Raw genomic sequence first — 21,273 nt, 5'->3', positions numbered from 1 at the left:
TAAATCTTATTCACAAAATACATTCATAACACCACCTGCAAACACAGACAAGCAAACTATAATATAACTCAAATATAAAGAAGTTAAACAAATAATCCAGTTAAAGTAAAAGATGCTGAATGCAGGAAGGACTTAATATCTCTGACTGTGTGAATGACTCAATAGGCTTATAATATCACTGCAAAAGGTACGCACATCCAGACAAAGGTGCTGGACTGAAGAACATTTAGGCTAAAAGATGGAAAAATTTGAAAGCTTGATGCTTGAAAAACTTTGTGGCAATTAAAGAAATATAAATAATACCAATGCCCCATGGTACACGTTTAGATCTGACCAGAGAATTTTAGTCTTACTCTTTCAGCTGCAACCTGGGCATGTAAAACAGACTAGAGGGCACATGGGAGAAATAAATAAATAAATACAATAAAATAAATATATATATCATTCTTGTCACGCTGAGAAAGACAGGTTATCTATGTAACACCCCATAGGCCAGACTTTATTTTTGCATACCTACAGTCAAGGAAATTTTTTTTAGACCACCCTTGTTTTCTTCAATTTCGTGTTCATTTATTTTAATGCCTGGTACAACTAAAGGTACATTTTACATTTTTTCTGGACAAATATATTGATAACAACAAAAATAGCTCATACAAGTTAATTAATAGTTAATAGACATTTTCCATGGTTCTCTTGATAATGATTTTGGATATTATCAAGAAAACCATGGAAAATGTCTAGATATCAGCTCTTAAAATAAACTTGTATGAGCTATTTTTTGTTGTTATCATTATATTTGTCCAAACAAATGTACTATTAGTTGTACCAGGCATTAAAATGAACAAGACATTGAAGAAAACAATGGTCTAATACACTGTTCCATGACTGTATGATAAGGTAATGTTGAAAAGATCCCTTCCCACGTTTTATGTTTTATACTTTTCATGGTTCCTTTATTTGTTTCGGTCATGAATTTTAAAATATGGCACTTTAGACAAGGGCCTATCTTGAAAAAAGAAAAAGAAAAAAAAAGCTAATGAAGTTAATGTAAGAGATTGTGTCTGATGCTATATGTCAATAAAAAGTATATTAAAAAATGTAATTCAAAGTGGTAATGAGGCTTGCTTCCATATGTTATAAGTACAAAAAGTGGGCTTTAGTGCTTCAGTCAGTCTCTGTTGCAGTATGACACGGGCATAACACCACATGCATGTAAAGTATAACTCTTCTACTGCTTCACTGGCATCATTCGTGTATTCAAAATCTTACCTGGCACATCACAGAAGAACTCTTTACTGAAGTCCCACTCTGCTTGCCGTTTGTCTCTATCGAAGTGGTCCTCGGGCCACCTGGGCTCCTGGTGACTGCAGAACAATAACAACAATAGATTTTAAACTTTAAAACATAACATTTCATTTAATGCTTGAAACAATAACCACAGTCTTCAGTTAGCTGGTAGATTCGTATCATGGAGCAGCCGTTGTTTATAAAGAGTCTGATTCTGCTTCTTAAAGAGTCTTTAATGAGTTGACTATAAAAGCATTGGGCAGTTTAATAATGTGTTTATTCTGTTCCTTGAGTTTTAGTTGGAAAAAATTGACACGGATAATCTTTTTTTAAGGGAAAATCCTGTACTCCTGGAGAGGGGCTGATTAGTTCAATCTGAGATGGAACAAAGGAAGACAGTCTGTTTGCATGATGTTAATAACAGTGGACAGAGATGTTGTTGTGTCCAAGGCTGAGAAGACAGCGTGATACAAAATGAAGGAGGCATCTGATGTTTAGTAAGGAAATAAGCAGCAGTAATAGCTGTCCCCCCCCCAAAATCAGACGAATGACTCAGTGCAGTGCTAGGATACTGGTGTCATTATGATAATAACTATAATCGTGGCTCTGATTGGACAGAGCACCAGAGGGGGTGACGTGCTGACAGGTTTTTGGCGTGTACGTTTGTATTGTGTGTTAATGTGATCTTTCCCAACAATGACGCTGCAGCGGTGTTTTCTGAATAGTGTAGTGTCTATGTGCCAGTGAGCAAACAAGGATTATGGTTCGGATTATGAGAGGACTTCCTTCAGTGTCTATGTGTTTTTCTTTTTTTAGGAGCCACATCCTCTGCTAGAAACAGGAAGAGTAATCAGGTGGCTGTCAGAGAGACTGAGGGGTTGACAGACAGACGGGATGAGGCAGGGAGGCTTGCTGACAGCAGCAGAGGCCCTTCCTGCGCGCACCGTACGCATATAAGTACACAATTACATCTGCAGACAGACACGTGGAGCAAGACAGAGAGGAAGACAAAGACAGCCACAGACACAGCAGGAGACAGAGAGGAAGATACAGGACGGAGCTGAAAGGATCCATTTTCTAATCAGCAGAGAGGAGCTGCAATTTTTCTGACCCACATTAGCCGTGTTTCCAGCAATGAATTTCGATGCACATTTTGAAGATTCACATGAAAAAAGCTTGATGGAAACACCAAAATTTGAAAAACTTTCCGAAATGAGCATTAAAGTTTTTATGCTCGCTTCAAGTGTTTTTTTTTGTCTTTTAAAGAAAAGCTAATGTGCAAAACGGGAGAGGGAAAGACTTCTGACGTAGCAAACATTTAAGTCACATGACTGATCAGCTGTTTCAACTCTGACATGACAAATAGAAGTTGTAGATAGAATAGAACCTCTTTTTTATTATTTATTCCCTGCTGCACAATTATTCTGCTGTTTACTGACAGATTAGCCTACAGCAATACATCACACTGACATCTTCTGACCAAACTACGTTTATGCAGCTTTGTGTATTCAATCGAAACCAGTTGATGGAAACGTCCCTAATTCCCATTTTCTTTAATGTGACTTTTCCAACTTTCAATTAGACTTCAAAGGAAACATGGCTATTGATACAGGATACAAAATCCCATTCAGAGGGGTTTGACCGAACCTAAATGTCAATGAATCAATCAGAGACAACTGTCAATGGGAGAAGACAAACCAACAAATTAAAGACTAAATTTGTGATTAATTGGTAGTTTAGGAGATGCTTAAATTCAGGCTAAACTAAGGCAAATACAGGCAAAATATTAAGACTGGTTCTGTTTATATTGGTAAATATGGGAAAAATTAAACTAATGTAAGCAGAGCAAGAAACAGACACCAGATAAAGAGACAAGAGCATGCAAAGACCTGCTCTTGATTAGTGGACAGCCTCCCACTGACAGAACACAGTGGATGACCTTGAGGACGGACAGATCTCTACTTTGCCCCCCTTCTTTCAAGAGGGGATTCAGACTATTCAGCATGTCTGTCAGCAGTGTCCTTCAACTCCTCTGCCCCCCCGATCACTACCCTCATGCTGCAACCCCCACTTCCCCCTCAACCCCTCAGAAATATAATAGTGGGCTGCATTTCAGCAGCCATATGTAACATTTTTTTGCTTTTGTTTGGAGTGCTGATGATTTTTAGCTGCAATGGACAGGTTTTTTTTTACATAAACTAATTCCTGTGAACTAAAGGTGTGCCACATCACATCCTACTTCCCGATGTAGTGACGTCAAATCATTGCATTTTACTGTCATCAAGGTGGGGCTCATATTAACTACTTAATATAAGACTGGTTCTCTATAGTCTCAATCCGATCTCAAAGACTAAGCATCGCGGCTAGTATCTGTGTTTATTGAGCCATAATGAGCACATCCAATCCCTGGGCAGCTGTCACACAGGTGTTTTTAGCCACAAAGCTTAATGCTGAGTACCAATCTGATACCAGTGTTTAATTAGTAAGCTTGATGCCTCACTGTGTGGAAATGACTAGGACCATTCTTCTTTTTGTAAATCAACATTAGGTTTGACTTTACTTCTTAACATTGTAAAACTAAAATTAAAAAACAAATTCATAGAAATGTACTGATTTGTTAGAAATTAAAATAATAAATCCAGCAACATGGTGAAGAAAAATCCTCAAATTTAACAGGAATTACTATTCAATTGTAAACCTTTTAAATGCAGCAACAAGTTATTCAAAACATGAAATTAAGATGTCATTAAAAAACAAAAACAACTGCATAAAATGAAATCAAAAATGTAAATCTAAGCATTTAGAGCAAATAGGGAATTAAATTAAAATTACATTCTTAAATTCTACTATAAAATATAGCAGCTTACAATTAGAAATACACAAAATCCCTTTTCTTCGACTGGTGTTAACAGGTGAGCGTGTCATCTGGAGAGATCAATTGAATGCATCTTTGGCGCAGTTTTACCCTTTTACGTTTAAAAGGACAGAATAGCTCATCTGATGTTTGACTTTCAGCTACAAATTGTCTCTGTTGCAACGGCTGCCGTAACTGTGACGCCTTTGGTTTAATGTTGCCACATGTTAATCATTAATACCGACTAAACTCATCAAAAATTCTTCTGGATTCTGATTTGAGTTTGTTGCGTTATATTTTGCGGAACACTATCTTTACGAGCATTACAAGTACCCGTAGAACTTGTTGCTGTTATGTCAAATGCCTCAATATCTCTGACATTTTGCTGTTGTCCCTTCGCTAATACAGTCAATCAGCTTGCTACTGAAGCAGTGCGCGGATAAACAAAAAACCTAGAATCAAACTGAATAAATTGACCCCATTATAAACATATCCGATCCAGCTGTTTGAGTTGGTATTGGCCTGATATCCAATATTAATATCAGATCGGTGCAGCCCTACTGAGGAAACAAATGCAGTGTTTCCTGTCTTTTTAGTAGCACTGAGAAGTGACTAGCATGTGTATTTTTTGTGTAAGAGATGTGTGTGAAGTTACTTTTTGGCCTGCTCATCAGCGTATTTAAAGGGGTAGTTGGCCAGTGTGGCTTTATAGCCTGTGTTCTTCACCATGTTGTTCCATGTGACCAGTCGCTGCCCAATGGCTGTTCCCCGTGGCTCAAAACCCTTTGGGAAGAAGAGAAGCAATGATAAGTGAAAACATTTTTGATAAAGGAAGCATGTTAATGTCCTCACAGAGGTGATACAACATTAAAACCTTTTGGTATAAATAATGCACACTGACCATTCTAGTCATCATACAGTAGTTCTTGCTTTCTCATAGTCGAAGACATTTCTAAATATCACTTCCAGCTATGTCTGCTTGTTCTGCAACTGGATCGCTTTGAAAGTGAGCTGGGTTGTCAACATTACTTCTAACACATAAACATAACCACACCTACTCCGTATTCAAGCAAACCAAAGAGAAGTGATACTGCTGTTTAAAACAAAATACTGTCAAAGTGCTGCTACTGTTTATATGTCGAGCGGAAAATCTCTGCCGCATAAACTTTGATTTGTGTTCGCATTACACTCGCAGTACACTTAATATTGTTTAACAGCATCTGGTCTGAGGCCATTTTGACCTGGGCGAGGCTGCTTATTCTGAAGCTTTGTGTTACAGAGGACCATCCAGAGAGGAAAGTATTATGGCACTGTACTCACCAGCAGTGGGTCAGAGAAATCAGGCAGGTCCGGCACCAGGATGCCCACCAGGGCGCACACCACAATGAGAACAGTGCACACCCCCAGCACCACCACTGGCCAATCAGCTATCAGCTCAGCATAGCTGGAAACAAGACGTATGGTTTAAGTTAGTGACCACAGTCGTGACATATACAGGACCTGTGACGACTTGTTACTTCATAACTTTTTAAGGACCCACAATACATTTTCTCTTACTGAGCAGATGCAGTAATGAAAATGAAAATCTTGACATTTACTTCAAGCATCAGATACATTTATTCTTCTTTTATTCTAATGCATTTTCAACTCAAAAAGAGAGTGAGATGTAATGTGACAGAACACAGGGAGAATATGAAGATACCTATGTTGTAAATGTCATACATTGACACATATTAGAACTAATTTACATTTATTTACATGAGCAGCTACAGAAAATACATTTGTAGGTATGTTATAATGCATAGAAATCTTTTCAGTAATTTCACTATACACAAAAAATGGCATGACTTTTTCAAAACGTTCATGCATTTAACTAATTTCATGAATTTTCCAGACCTGGAAATGATATTTCGAAATTCCATGACCTTTCCAGGTTTTCTATGACGGTGGGATTGCTAAAATACTCATGGGAAACGAAGTAAAATTAAGTAAAATGACTATGCTTTGACTTTGCAGATTCCCTCCTACTCAGTGAGTCCATAGACTGTATATGAAGATGGAGGGCCTGACAACTTCCAGCTTGAAGCCAAAACATCTTGATGGCCCCCTGGTGGTGGGTTGCAGTATACACATAAATCCCACCCCATCAATGTTAGCGAAAGGGACGAAAAATTTGAGAAAAACTCCTTTATTGTGTACTTCGATTGATTTATTTAAGTTGGTTTCTGTCGTTTAAGCAAGCTCTTATCACACTGATGTTTGGTCCTTTTTATATATACAAGTGTCGTTTTAATTAATTACAATATATGATGCTATAAAAGGGGGTATGAAATCATTATTGACAGGTTTGCTTGACTACTAATTAAGTCAGGTGAGTGTTTGTGACCAGCAGGAGTTGTTTTACCACTACTCCAACCCAGATAACCACTGAGCACACCCAGGCAGATCTGGGATATTTCATTTTTGTACAGTGAGAGGACTTGAAGAGTATTTATATACTCAAGTCAAATAGATAGAATTGATTGATTGAGCCTGATGGCATATTATCACCATCTGGCTCATGAGTCATTGGAATTATTGGGAAAAAGATAAACTTGTCCAGAATTTTTATATTTGAAGGCAAATGGAATGTAAAATATTAAATAATGTTTCCTCCATCTTGGCATAAGTAGCTGTGTCAGGTTTTGCTCCGTATACTGAGTCTCCATCCCTATGTGAAACCCATAACACTTTTGCTTTTACTTTTGAACCTTTCTATAAGCCCTGAAAAAACTGCAATCCCCTATTGAACAGTGTCCTGGATTAGGTTTGAGACAGCAGTTTACTGCAGAATAACGGAGCGATGAGGACATCCAAGCCGCTGGATAACAGAGGCCAGGTACAGAGAGAGAGACGCACAACTCCCATCGATAACTCTCATGACTCACTACTGAGGAATGACGGCTCCACGGGAGCAGTGATGGATGGATGACACAAATAAAGGGAGGAGGAGGGGGAGAGAGCTTTGCAATCCAGAACATCAACACAGGAGAAACAGTTTTTGGCAGGACTCACCTTTTCGGGAATCGAAAAGGCCTTGCAGGGCTGAAAAACAAAAAGAGGGAGATAAATCAGGCTTACATTTTGAAGTCAAAGCAACAGCCGATAAAAAACAGATTTGAACAGACTTTTGCGCAACAGTGGACATCTTTTCTTCATAATCCTGTCTTTTCTTTTTCCAGCAGCAGAGCACACCTTGGGTAGTGGACCGCTGAAAACATTAAATCTGACATGGCTGTCAAAACCACTTTCCAGTGAACTTATCATAATATGCTTTGCTGCTTTTCCAAACCCCTTTCAGATGTGACAGGCAAGCGCACAGTACTTGTGTTTCTAATATACATGTGCCACACACAGACAACTCAGGACATACACAAGGAGTTTTGCAACAGATTGACACAGACATGGAAATTCCTGACTGGGTTAAACTGATTCTGAAGGGTTTCTGATAGAAGCCCAACCAAATCTAAAGGGGATCTGAACCTAAACCCATAAAGCCACAAGAAAAATGCACAACTCCACAGAAACCTCTTCAATCTAGTCTTATCAATCAATAAAGGGCACACTAGGCCACAGCAGCTCTTATCAAATACACACCAAGATACTGAAACTTTATTTTCCTATGTTCTGCATCCTATAATGTGGCCTCCTGATACTGCGGGGGTGAGACCAACACCCACTCAGAGGCATATGAAGCCTTCAGCTGCTCAGGATCTATCTGGACTTCTCGTCAACTCCTCCTGGGAGCGGCGGGGAAGCGTCCGGTATGCCGGGAGCAGCAAACGCCCCGGGTGGAGGGGAAGAGGAGGGAAGAAGAGGAAGGGGGAGAATCAGATACGGCCACCTGATCACAGCAGGGCTGCAGGAGATAAATGATATGGGCTTAAGGGATCAGAGGGATAGAAGAACTAGTGTATGTGGAGAGAATACAGACGAAGGAGAGTGACAAAGAGCCAGTACATACTGTGATGTCCTCAAATCTGGAAAAGCTAAATATGCTAATTCGTTCAAAGGGGGAGTTGGTGACCAAACATTTTGGTCTGATGAAAATCCAATGGTTTCATGTAAACCAACCAGTGTATCTTTGCAGTAAAAGGTAATTTTTTTCCACTTTTTTTCACTCATTATTTTAAATGCAGATACACTCATACAAAAATCCCACAATTATTCTAAAAAAAAAAATGTATTATTTACCAAGGTTGCCATTTAAGTCATCTAGTGTATATTATCTCTAGATTAACTTAATCTAACTAACTAAATCACTTAACATTTACACTAAACTAAAATCTGGCAGCAATTCAAAGAAGCACTGGGCGTCTAATCTGCACTGGGTGCTGCATGTTAAGTGTTTCTTCATGTTGCAGAGACATAAAAAAAAGATTAAGACAATCAGAGGCAGAGAAGGGACGGGTCCTGCCTTCCACGAACTATGTTCGGTTGGTACGATCTAATATCTAGTGTAAAATGCTCGTCACAGTCACTTTTTAATCTGCTGCTCAATCACAGTGGGGGAGTACCACAAAATACCACAAAGACACACAGTGCTGAACAGCAATTAATACTTCCTGCCACAACGACCATCAGCTCTAGCATTCTAGTGCTTGCAACTGGGCGTTTCCAGTTGGGAAAAAATTATTTGGTCGACACATGGCTTTATAAAACACCAGTGATTATCCAACTGATGAGAATTAGAACCAACTAATCCACCAACTGCTGTCCTCACTTTACTGTGATGGCTTTAATAACTACTCTTGACCCCGTCTTTGGAATAGACAGTCTCTGCCAGAAGACCTTTGTCACAAACAAATAAATGGTAGGCTTTCACAGCCCTGATTAAAAGCTAAAAAGATTTCAAATACATTTTTCAGTTCATTGCAGATTCAGCTGCCCCTGAAGGTTCTGAGGTTGGTCTCAGCTGCAGCTGGACATTAGAGCTGAGATTTAGGCAATCTGACCAGAGGGCCCGAGAGGTTGTTGTCGTATTTTTGCCATCAAAGTAAAATCTGCGGAATGTTATAATTAGCAGTAATGGGAGGCACAAATGAAGTGGAGCTGTTGGTGAGGAATTCTACTCCCCGGGGGGTGGGTTGTTGGAAGGCTGTAAATCCCTCCAAAAGTTTCACTGGACACATTAATATGACAGCCAGATGTAAAGTGGTATAGGTTTAGAGTGCAGTCTCAAAATACAAATACATACAGACACACAAACAACAAATAACTTGTTATGCATGTGATATACATGGAAATGTTAGTTGCTAAAAACTGAGATTATATGTTTTTGTATTCTAGGAGACTTGTTAATGCTGTCATATATTAAATTAGTCTTGTTTATAATAATATTACTGACTTTTTCCATAGGGTGGACTTTCCCGTCAACTCACAAAGTGACCTTTAACCTGGTTTGAACCAACAATGCCTAATGAAAACCACATTTCCCTGCCCTTCTTTGAACCAGTGGCCAAGGGAAAATTCTGTATTGCTAATGTAATTCTTTTCACTGTGCTCTGTCTCTTGGCTCTCCATGTATGGCCTTGAACTGCAGACCTAAGGACACAGATATGGCTCGAAACGGAGAAGACGAGTTATTTGAAATTGTTGGAATGGATTCATGAAGTGCTTTCAGGCATATCTATTTGTCTACTGGTCTGTTTTGAATTTTGGTCTGCATCGCTCCAATCTGAATCTATTGCAGCCAATTGGAAAGATGCGGAGAATACCTGAGCTGGCCATTTGGCCCCAGAATCTTAAACGACAAGGATGAATAGATCAAGATTCCCTCAAGTCAAAAGCAACAATTTAGCGAATTCTCATGAAACTCAGGTGAACTTTTCATAGTGAGTTTACGAGATCAATTCAGGATCTGGTGAGCTGAAAACAATTTCAGTCCCTGTTTTTCAGTCCATAAAACAAATAAAGAAACAAAGAGGATACACCACCATAAGGCCTTCTGCACATGGAACTAAATAAAAAAGGTTAAAAAACCAGAGAGGGGTGGTTGGCGGTTAGTAGCAGAGAGAAGCCGTGTTGACTGATGATCACAGAGGCTCTAAATTCAGCAGGATGACAACCCACTGCGTCGGGTTTCCTCCCCAACTCTCTGATCACTTCTGCTCATGACGCCTCTAAAACAAACCTGAAATTCCAACACTCTCTCACTCTCTGAACCAAACTTTCTCTCTTTTTTCTCTCTTTCTCTCCCTGGCTTCTGCTGCCTCTCTTATTTTCCTTCCCTCTCCCCTGGCCCTGGCTAACCTTTCAGTGTTATTCTATTTACCAGAGGGAGAGTGTTTCAGGATCACTGGGCTAATTAATAAGGTAAACACAGACCGCCAGCCGCTCACTCAGCACCGTGCTGACAGAGGGGAGAAACAGAGAGGCAGTTGGGGACTGAATGTGTGTGTGTGTGTGTGTGTGTGTGTGTGTGTGTGTGTGTGTGTGTGTGTGTGTAAGCTGTGTATACGCGTGTCTGCTTGGATGAAAGTCGAAATTTGCGAAAGAAATGTGGTGACATTTTACTGTGAGAGATGTAGTTATTCAGAATAACCAAATGTGTGTTAAAAGTGTTAATAACTTCTGAATGGCTACAACCTGCTGCCTACAGAGGGGCAAGCCATGATCAATCATAGAAATGGTAGACAATTTTGGGCAGCCTATTGTCAAAAGTATCCACCGTGTCACACTTGTGCATGATTGTCATTTTCCAAAAGCTAAAAGGTTCTTAGAAGCAGCACCCTAATAACAATGTCGATAAGTTGTGAGTGGACAGGCTTTCAGGCGCTGTAGGGCGTAGCAAGAAAGCTATTTTGGGTAGATGCACAAATGTTCTTGGCTGATTCCGATTTCCAATCGTTTAAAGTCTGACCTGCTGATTCAGATTTTCTTTCTAAGAACTGTAATTGAAAGCACACAAAAGCATTTCTTTTAAACTTTAAACCCAATTGTTTGCTCATAATAAAACATTGACTATTAACATTAGGTTGTTTTTTTTAAACTACACAAAGTTAAACTTCTGTTACTCTCACTAAAACAAATCTCAAAATAAAAGTGCTCCAGGTGACTGGACAACAAAGTTCTAAGTGAAAATGTGAATAGTCCATCATAAAGGTCAATCAACCTTTAGAGAGCCTAGACTGAGGTTCCTACCCCCTTCACTCTAATCAGCTGGTGGCAGCAAGACACAGGAACTTGGCTTGAGTATGAAGGAGTTGTATCATTTATTTAACCACAAAAAGCCTAAACTGTTCCAGAAGTGTAATATTCATATTCTGAATCCAGATTTTGATTATTAGCCATGATGCCTTAAAAATCCAATGTCGACTGTCACAATGGTATATGCTCCTTTAGACTGGCTTAATGTGGACAGGCTGGTACCATTTTCCCAATCTTTTTTATTTTTTGATACAAATGAAAAGTTCATCTGATAGCTGGTTGGCTTGGTTCCAGACTTAAAGCGCTTTATATAAGGATTTTCTGAAAATTCTAATGAAAATAAAGGAAACAGGAAATTCTCTCCAGAACCAGAGCTTTTCACTCTTTTCACAGCCACACAAACGGCGGACTTTCACCCAGGAGAATGGCGTTTGTTTCCCGTGTGAAACAAAAAACTTTTTACGTAACTTACGTGGCTCATGTCCCCCTCATACTTCACTTCCATCATTTATGTACATTTATTTAACATTTAAACTGTCTTTGATACCGCCTAACCAGGAAGCTTTTCTACCCTAAATATAAGTCAGTGGTTTTGTAGCTTTAATTCAAAGAAACTGCAGCCTTATTTACAACCGCAAACTGTACACGGATATATAATGACGTGTGTGCTATTTTTAGCAATCACAAAGTTTGAGCTGCGAAACGCTCATATGTGTCGTTATGGGTGGTACTGACACTCTATGCTGACATTTAGATTGGAGATTTTCATGGTGTTAGTGGTGTCAGTGCACTGTGATGTATGTGTGTATTGGCAACAGACTGTATGTGTATATACTATAGTATATTATTTGTTGCTCAGATGCATAATTTGTGTACAGAATATATCCATCTTTCTTACTGCTCTTTTTACATTTTTTTGTATTTCTTAAAATATAGGAAAAGGTGGATATGTGTGTGTTGTGAGTAAATGTGACCAAATTTGCCAATGCAGACTGTGTCTGTTATTGTACCGGATTGTGTATGTGTGCCGGCGGGGTTCAGGGTGAGGGTTCAGAGGCGGGGAGGGGGGTGGGGGGGGTTAACTGTCAACAGACGGGCGGGTAAATGCTTCATGAACAAGGCCTTCAAGTCGGAGCAAGAGCAATTAGTGTCAACCATCAGGCTGCCGGGCCCTCCTCGCCCTGATTAGTGCCTCACTGGAACGCTGCACACAATTAGAGGCTCGACCTAGCCATGAAATAGGTCCAAACTACCAGCGCTCTCACTCAAATGACATCATGAGAGTAGTTAGGCAGAAAGACGCTGCACTGTGCCTGATAAGTTGGCTTGTGTGTGTATATTTTTACAAAGACTCTTATGTCTCAAGCAGCATACTGAACGGTATATTAACAATCCTCCAAAGGGTGCCTGAGTATATGGCAGGATGACATTAATATGACCACAAATATTAAAGAGGTCCCAAGTGGGTAGAGGATAAAACTACATCAGTGTGACCTGTTAGTGAAGTACAGACAGCGCAATAAACAATTCTAATGACTGAATATGAACTCAAAATGGGCGTCGAGTTCATAACAGCGTTTCTGTAATCAGGTAATAAAATCACACTAATTTACAATCTACAAGAGTTTGCAGAGCACTGACAAACATGACTAGGGGCTGTGGAGTGGACTAGTGAGTGAGTTCCCAACCGAGTCCAGCGTAATGACATTTAATGTCCCCCACAACCACTGTAGTCTCATTTAGTCTCATCTTGTTAGCAACCACCTTTTTAAGTACACGTAAAGACTCCAAAATTCTAAAGTGGGGGTATTTATTAACGTATTTTGTGTCGTACAACAAAACGCGAACATCTCTTCAGCTTGTGTTATAACCACAGACCTTATTTCAGGCTTCTAACCAAAAACCCATTCAAAATCCTCATTGAGTTTGAGAGGTTAGACCACATGGCACTAAAATGCTAACTTACTTCTGGGTTTAAGGACTCATTCCTGTGGCCGCTAAACACATACAAGAGAAACACCCAACAACAGAGTCAAAGAAAGTTATAAAGTGGACAATTTGTGTACTTAAACTTTTTCAATATTTTCTTCAATACAATTCTCTGACCTCCAAATAGTGTCAGACGAGAAGTAACAAAATAAATCCTTGAATCGGATTACTCATGGGAAACCGAATGTGAAGGTCAATAAATGTAAGAGATAAATGTTGATAATAAGTTACAGGACAACGAGATGTTCTAAGGAACATTAGCTTTCAGCAATAACACAGTGTTATTCACAGGGCATCACGTTTTTAACAGGCCTCCAATAAACACTGCAACAGGCCTGTGCTGTTTAAACACAAAGTTTAAATGGAGGTCACCCGGGGACACTCTCCTCTCATTATCACCACAGAGCCAGAGACATGGGACATTTTATGGCAACTTAAGTGTAGTAACTGCCATGTAGAGGAACTTCTGTCATGCATTTACTATCATAGTTAACCAATGCATATGTCATCACGTATGAATATGGGGTATATTTTTTAGCCATGTCTGTATGTTACATGTTACTTCAAACATTGAAACAAAACATGTGCTTTTATTTTATGTTTTCATATTAACTGAGGGGCAGGTCTATGAAAATATGACTCTATTTCCACTTGATTTACTACCTCAGTAAACACTTTCCAAACAAATAAATGGACTTAATCACTAGTTTTAAGCATAGACTGTATAAATAATGGACATAGTGACCATGACATCACCCATTGGTTTGTGAACTCCCCTTCTGAGGCATCAAGTTCAGCGTTGCACTCGTCGCCATCTTGTGTCGACATCCTGTTTCTGAAAACTGGGACTGTGGAGGAGCGAGAGGGATATGACAAGACTGACTACAGCCTCTCTACACCGGCAACCTGACTGAGCAATGTTGCTGCTAATTCATGTTAGCATTAACTGGAGCATTAACTGGGATGTTCATTTTAGCAAAAAACAAAAACAAAATGTGAACAGTGACTCCTTGGAGTGGCTATTAGTCCAACCAAATGCTGAACAAGACATTTTAAATGAACAAAACATTCTAAATAAACTGTCATTAAGAGAAAACACAGTGTATAAGGGTCATATATATATAAATAAATAACTTTATTGACATGCTTTCCTTCTCATGCCGACGATGGCTCTGCAGGTTTTGAGAGGAAAAAAAAGAACAATTTTCTGTCAATTGCCCAATCATTATATTAACTAATTGTTTCAGCCTTACGTCTATCTATATTCTGAAGCAGCAGTTTTTCATGCGCATGTGTGTGTATCCACGGGTGAGCATGGCCTTTTCTGGCTGCACCTGCCATTCCCCTAAATTCTTGGAGGTGAAATATGGGCGCACACAAATTCCAGGCATACTGGATTTCAGCACTATAGCCAATAGTTACAAGCTGTCAGTCAGTGTGACGTCTTTATTATGGCTGCTCCTCGCCTCATCTTTACGGCTCTAAGCTCACAATCTTTCGAGCAAAGCACATGCAAGGGTGTGATCTTCACATAAGATTCTTTTTAAATGGTCCATGGCAAGAAAATAACTATTAAGGCTCCTCTGCCGTATAACTTTCTACTACAAGGCAAAATATAGTCTATAACTGGTGAGGAGTGCCAGCAGGAATCTCTGTTTCAGATGAATGAATGTGCCTGGCCAGAAAAATCTGAATCCAGAAATCCTTCTTAACCTGCCAACCTTACACTGCACGGTTGAGTGCTACTGTAAGCAAGCCAACTTTGAGTGGGTATGTGTGGCCAGTGAGAGCAGCAACAGTTTTCGACAGACCTCCCGAGGTGGAACCAATGATTTTCACCTGCTGCTGCACCAAAGATACTTCAACTTCCTTCCACAGGCATCTGTTAAAACCGATGCTAAAAAAGATCTCCGACAGATGGAAAGACAATGGCCACGGAGCAGGAATCGTGATCAAACAAGGATACTGAAACTAGAAAGTTTCTCCTAGAGTGTGTTTTCCTTAAAGCAAAAGCACCCTATGAAAAAAAGTCACTTAACGATCTTAACAAAAAGGATTGTGTTAACCAAGTGCAGTTGTGTCCCAGAGGCTCGCTACATTAAAAACTTAACACAAGTAAATCAAATTTGAAATTTTTCAACACTAGCCTGTAACGATTACACTGCAGTAAAACAAATAAAATAAAATAAATGACACATGTTTTAGTTGGTTCTGTTGGTCACGATAACCCCGCCCCCTGCCCCTGACATAAGCTGTTCATGGTTCAAGACCAGCAAAGAGTTGGTGCCACTCTGGAACCAGTCTTGCTGACAGCCAGTTCTTTGCAACACAAAATAAGCCACCAGCTCCGAACCGCCTGCAAACTGCATTGGTCAAAAAGGGGTATAAAGGAATAAATAACTCTAGAACAGTTTCCTCCTGTGTTTTTCTGACGTAAATAGATTTTTCATCAACTTTTCACAACACAAAACACACGTCAGCATTTTTGCAAAAAAGCTTACGTGCAGTCCAGAGCAATCTCACATTTTGATCTTTGCGAAGAATAAACGGCAAATATATAGTTTATGCATTAGTCCCAATGAAGCTACTGATCATGTTGTTGGAGAACAAGACAATGAACCAAGTAGAAATTGAGGATCCTTTTAATTCTCATTTCCAGGGGCAAAAAGGTGAGCCCTTCACTGTACAGCAATAAAAAGTACCTTAAATAACAAACATATGGTAATGCTTATGGACTGCAATTCCATGATATCTGGCTTATTGCGAATTCCTCCATTGATCTAGAGACTATGATACTGCCAACATGGCTTCACTCTGACTGTAAGGTTCGTTTGAGGACATGATAGCTGCATGATCAACTGGTTCTCTTTCTTTTTCTTTGTCATTGTCTTTTTTTTCCTCTCATCAGGCTAAGCTTTATCAGGTATATTCTTTTTCACTGATTCCTTTGGTTTTGGAGCAACGCTGCGACATCTCAGGTTTGTTGGGTGATATGAAGACACCCTGCAGCTGACAGTTATTCCGGCCTCATTTATCAATCCTTCTTTAAAGGAAGATAAAGTGTATCTCAAATAATGAAACAAGGATGATATTGGATGCTATTTAGACCAAGATGATTTTAGGAGACCTGGTTCATGTTGAGGCCCTGAGGCTAGGAGTCTTAATGATGATGGCTGAGTCAAAATCTGTCCTCCCTGCTCCCTCAGAGAGACACTGTGTACGTGTGTGTGTGTGTGATAGGAAGGGAGAGTGCTGGGGGTCGAGGTGTCTGGAAAATTCCAAGTAAAGGTTCAAAAAGTCCAGGATAGGAAACAGAACGGAGAAAAAAGTGGTTCATAAGAAACTTGCTGTTTATCTCAAACAGGGGTGTTGCCTGGTTCTGTTAGTTTCAAACAAACATGAATGTGAATGTAAAGAAGCTTGATTGTGAATGATTGTGTTAAATGGGCTTATTATAGCATTTTAATCTAATTTGAGAGGGATAAAATCGTATTGTCAAATATCGTAGCACAAAAAAAAAAAAAAAAAAGAGATAATTATTTCTTACTTAAATTTGATCTAATTTCAGTCACTATTTGTTTAATTACAGTCTTAAAATGTTTAGGTACTCTTTTCTGTTTTAAGAATCTTATCTATGAGTGCAATTACCAAGTATATGATATATTATTGTTTTCCATTGGCACCGTTCATACTGTATGTATTCATAACAGGCTAAATAAACAAACATATAATCTATTTTACAACCTCAAACACACCTAAAAACATCTGGGGATTCCCACACCGGCATTTAGAGAGCCGCTAATTCACTGAGTGACTGTACTGCTGCTGTACTCACTAATTGATTTACATGTGGCCACGCTGGTCAGGTTATTTTAGTCTAGTGACGATGTTTTTGGTCATTTCATTTGGAAGGAGAGTAAAGGCTTGTTCGCACTAGTCCACTTTTTTTTTTTTTTTTTTTTTTTAAATGTAAGCATGCTGCAGCCGCAATGACAAACAGCTCCTGTTTTGGACAAATCTACCTCGCCTCGCCTCTCTTAAAGGCAGAGGAGACATAAGCTCATTTTTTTTAGAATTACAATGTTATTTAGGGCATCAACTTAAAGACTGTGGTTCTGTGATTGGTTTGGTTTCTACCAGCTCCCTGCAGCAAGTCCACCATTTTATTTTTTTGTATGCAGCCTGAAAATGCTTGTGTTAGAAATCAACAAATTACTATTATTGTTGATACCTACTTATTACAGCTAAGAACAACTCAGTACAAACATTTATTTGGCTAGTTTTAAAGTAGACCCTAAATGAATCAGAGAAAATCCAAATATATCCTGCCACAGTCTGAACACATGTAGTAGTTTATCCCTTTCAAAGTGCTATGATAATCTCAACCAGCCACCAGCAGCAAGCCATCTTTATCCAGCTGAGGTCTGGCTCGCTGCTCAGCCAGCTTAAGAGAAGTTATGACAATGTCGTGCTCACATCAGGCTTTGATCCTGCTTTATGGGACAGCATGGGCCTTTGATCTGGGATGGCTATCTTTATGGGCTTTGCTTCATACTCAGGAACTATACTGTAAGACTGAGGGGGGTACAGAGAGAAACTAAATTGGCTGCGAGAAAGAAAGAAAACAGGGTAACAGAGAGAGGTGAAGAAGGAGAAAGCAGAGGGCGGAGAGCTCTTTAAGCTGGGAGGAAGGAGAACAACAGGAGAAGAGGGATATATGAAGAGGGACAGCCTGAAAGACAAAAAGTGTGCTAAAATCCTGAGAACTGTCACACCGTCTCATCTGCTTCACCATGTCACTCTATGGACAAAAATGACGAAAAATAAATAGATAAATGTATAAATTAATAAATTTTAAAAAATCAATGGAAATTCTATATTTTTATATTTATTTTATTATTTATTGAGGTATTTCTATATTTATGTTAACATTTCCACATGTATTTATTTATGTATAAATATCTTATTTATTTATTAATTTCTATATATCAATATTTATTTATACATTTATTTCTACAAAACTTTATTCACCCAACAACATCAAAATATAAATTAGCTGGGATTATCCCTGATAATAAAATAAATAATTTCCATTTATATTTTTTTATTTATTTAAGGGTTTTTAAAATTTGTATTTATTTTGTCATTGATTTCTCCTTACTTAAGTCTATTAAGGGGGGCTTGGAGAATATATATATATATATATATATATATATATATATATAAAATTCTAGCATCAACACAACTTGCACATATGCAATAGTCATAGTGCAGGATGTGAAATGTCAAGTAAATGGCAAATTAACTTGTCCTGCTACAACTTTTTCCTGCTTGATACAAAAGAAAAACTTCTCATCTTCTTTAACTAATCCAGTGTTTCCCGTTACCTTGGATGGAGGCCACAGTGTCCGCCCGGGAATTTAACTTTGCCGGTCTGGGACATACTCTGTGTGTGGGAGGATTTGCTCTTATGATGCATTTTACTTTTTAAATGCATAAAACATTCATCCAGGGGAGCATGTCCCTGTACCCTGATTGAGATGTAATGTTTTGAAAAAAACAAATTTAAATTCTGTGCTCCTCAGCACAAATGGAAAGCTGTGATTGACTCGGATGAGACCAACAGATACATAATAAATATTCATTAACAGTCTGGCTGTTTACACAAAGCAGAGAGGAAGAGTGGTTTATGTAGAGGTTGTAAAAATGTAACTATGACTTCAATATGTATAGCATATGGAGATACATAGAGGTGCAGGATTTATATATTGCAGTGAAAAAAAGAGGCCACAGTGAGTCAAATGTCACAGAACCAAAACAAAATAATGCCCTGAAACATTTTTAAAGTTACCATGAGGTGCAGTTTTTGACCACTAGTAGCACTATGGAGTCATGTTTTAATGAGTGGGTTGTTTTATAAACAGAATACATGAGCCTACTATTATTATACTGTATATAAAATCAGTTTAGTTTGTTCTCATAATGACTTTTTTACCATGGTGCCACAGACCACAGTCTTGTTACATGGTCCAACAGAAGTCATAATGTAAACTGAGCTGTCCTTCGCCCAACCCAGTAAAAAAAAAAATACTAAACAGAGTATTAATCTGTAACCACATGCTTCTCCAAGTCCCTTTTAAAACAACACACAGACAACCTACCATACTTTCCCTAAAAACACCAGCAGAGTCCTGCATGTATGTATTGGTTTTGTGTGTCAGCATACATCACACATTTACCCTGAGCTCACCACATATCTCAAGTGTTCTCCTACAGTACAGAGAGGATTAGACATGCAGGATGTCAGTAAATCTCCCTCATAAATCACAGAGCCGTCACACAAGCCCCTGGAGCAACAAAATATACAGAGTACATATTAACCAATCTTTCTTTTACATGCAATCTTCTCAATTCAGTTGACCACATGTAACTTTTAACTGAATGTTTCTGTGTATCAAAAAGCTACAAACAAAAGACAAAGGGAAGCATGCATGCTTTTTAAAGACCCAGATTATGAGTGTCTCTCATTGCAAATTAACTTTGAAGGTAAAGTTGCCCGCAGGGTCACATGTCATCAACGTTTTACAACCAGCAGAGCTACTCCCAACCCCCGACCCCCACCCATATCTTTTTCCTACAATTGAATATTTATTTTTTATCAACAGAGTAATAACTGCCCTCCTCTTATTTCTTTTTCTTGTGCTTTCCTTCAAATGGCGAGGCATTTTATAGCTTATTCTGCTGCTGCACTCATAATTTGCTCTAAATGCATAAAGTGTTAGTGTCTAAGTATTCTGATGAATTGTTCCTCAACACGGGAAAATTTCTCTTTCAAACTTTCACTCTCTGAGGGGCTTTGAATTAGAAATGTATGTGTCTTACTTGAGATCAGGAGGAAAAAGGTTACCAGCTTCACACTCGCACTTAATGTGCTCCTCATTACAGGTGTGATGGAGTAGAGTGATGATCTTAAAAAGATCATTTTAGTTTGTATGTGTGGCTTTCCATAAAGTTTTTTATTCTTAAAGTCATCTTTAAAAATTACTATAAAGTGTGTGTAGGGTGAAATATAATGCATGCATTTCATGTCATGGTCGAATCCCACATATATTGTTTCTGGGGGCCACCATTGGCCCGTGGGCCGCACTTTGAGCAATTAAATGAGTGCTATGATGTTGGATGTTACAGGAACTGTAATACATTCTAATGCAGATACTGCTGTTACGATTGCATAAAAGTTAAACCTAAAAAAGTTAACCGTGATTCAAAAATTCTGAGGGGCAAATTCACAAAAAATGGATTGCAGCTGCTGATAGCACCATGAATTGCACATCACTTGAAACCGCCATCTGCCCTGATTCACTAAAGATATTGCTCCAATTATATCACAGTGCAAACAAGTTTTGAAGCTGGGCGCAATTTGCCTCCTTTTTACATAATTGCAATTATCTCAGAGGCAAAGTATAAATGCTCTAGAGGTTAAAGTGGATTGTGAGGCGTGAAGCCCATAATAACTCCCAGTCTGACGCGTACTCGGGCTGAGCTTGTGCTGGTTTCTTTTTATTTATAAACTGGCCTCGGCTCTTTTAACCGAAAAGATAAGCGCGTCTTCAGAGAGACAGTGCATATTTACACACAAGGCGCAACAGCAGGTCCCCATTGATCTTCTAAATCTCAGACCAGACGATCACTCAGGAACTGTTATTTAATGTTCTGTGTTCTTCTACAAATCCAAAATATAACACACACATACACTGTCCATTTTCACACAGTGAGCGTATGTGAGCGCCTCAGCTATGGACATCAGGAGAGTTGGCCTGAGCCAGAAATCTATTAATTTATTAACCTTATTTTTGTATGTAGTTATGCATTATTAAAAATGAAACACAGGGGAGCTGAGAGGAGCGTCCTATCACTGAATCTGAAAATAAAGGAGTTTGAATCGACCTTATAAG

General features: G+C 38.9%; 1 protein-coding gene across 2 annotated transcripts in view; it reads right to left on the bottom strand.

Moving 5' to 3' along the window:
• Positions 1–21,273, bottom strand: part of disp1 (dispatched homolog 1 (Drosophila)) — a 109,680-nt gene that overhangs the window by 8,254 nt on the left and 80,153 nt on the right. For both annotated transcript variants that reach the window (XM_059355786.1, XM_059355787.1), the window contains 4 exons: positions 7,196–7,225; positions 5,462–5,585; positions 4,797–4,924; positions 1,270–1,364 (listed from right to left, as the gene is read on the bottom strand). In XM_059355786.1, the coding sequence (XP_059211769.1) occupies positions 1,270–1,364; positions 4,797–4,924; positions 5,462–5,585; positions 7,196–7,225 (377 nt within the window). The remainder of the gene's footprint in view (positions 1–1,269; positions 1,365–4,796; positions 4,925–5,461; positions 5,586–7,195; positions 7,226–21,273) is intronic.

Source organism: Centropristis striata, chromosome 18, assembly GCF_030273125.1.
Source record: "Centropristis striata isolate RG_2023a ecotype Rhode Island chromosome 18, C.striata_1.0, whole genome shotgun sequence".
NCBI lineage: Eukaryota > Metazoa > Chordata > Actinopteri > Perciformes > Serranidae > Centropristis > Centropristis striata.
Note: the sequence above shows the minus strand (reverse complement) of the source record. Positions and strands in the feature narration are given on the sequence as shown.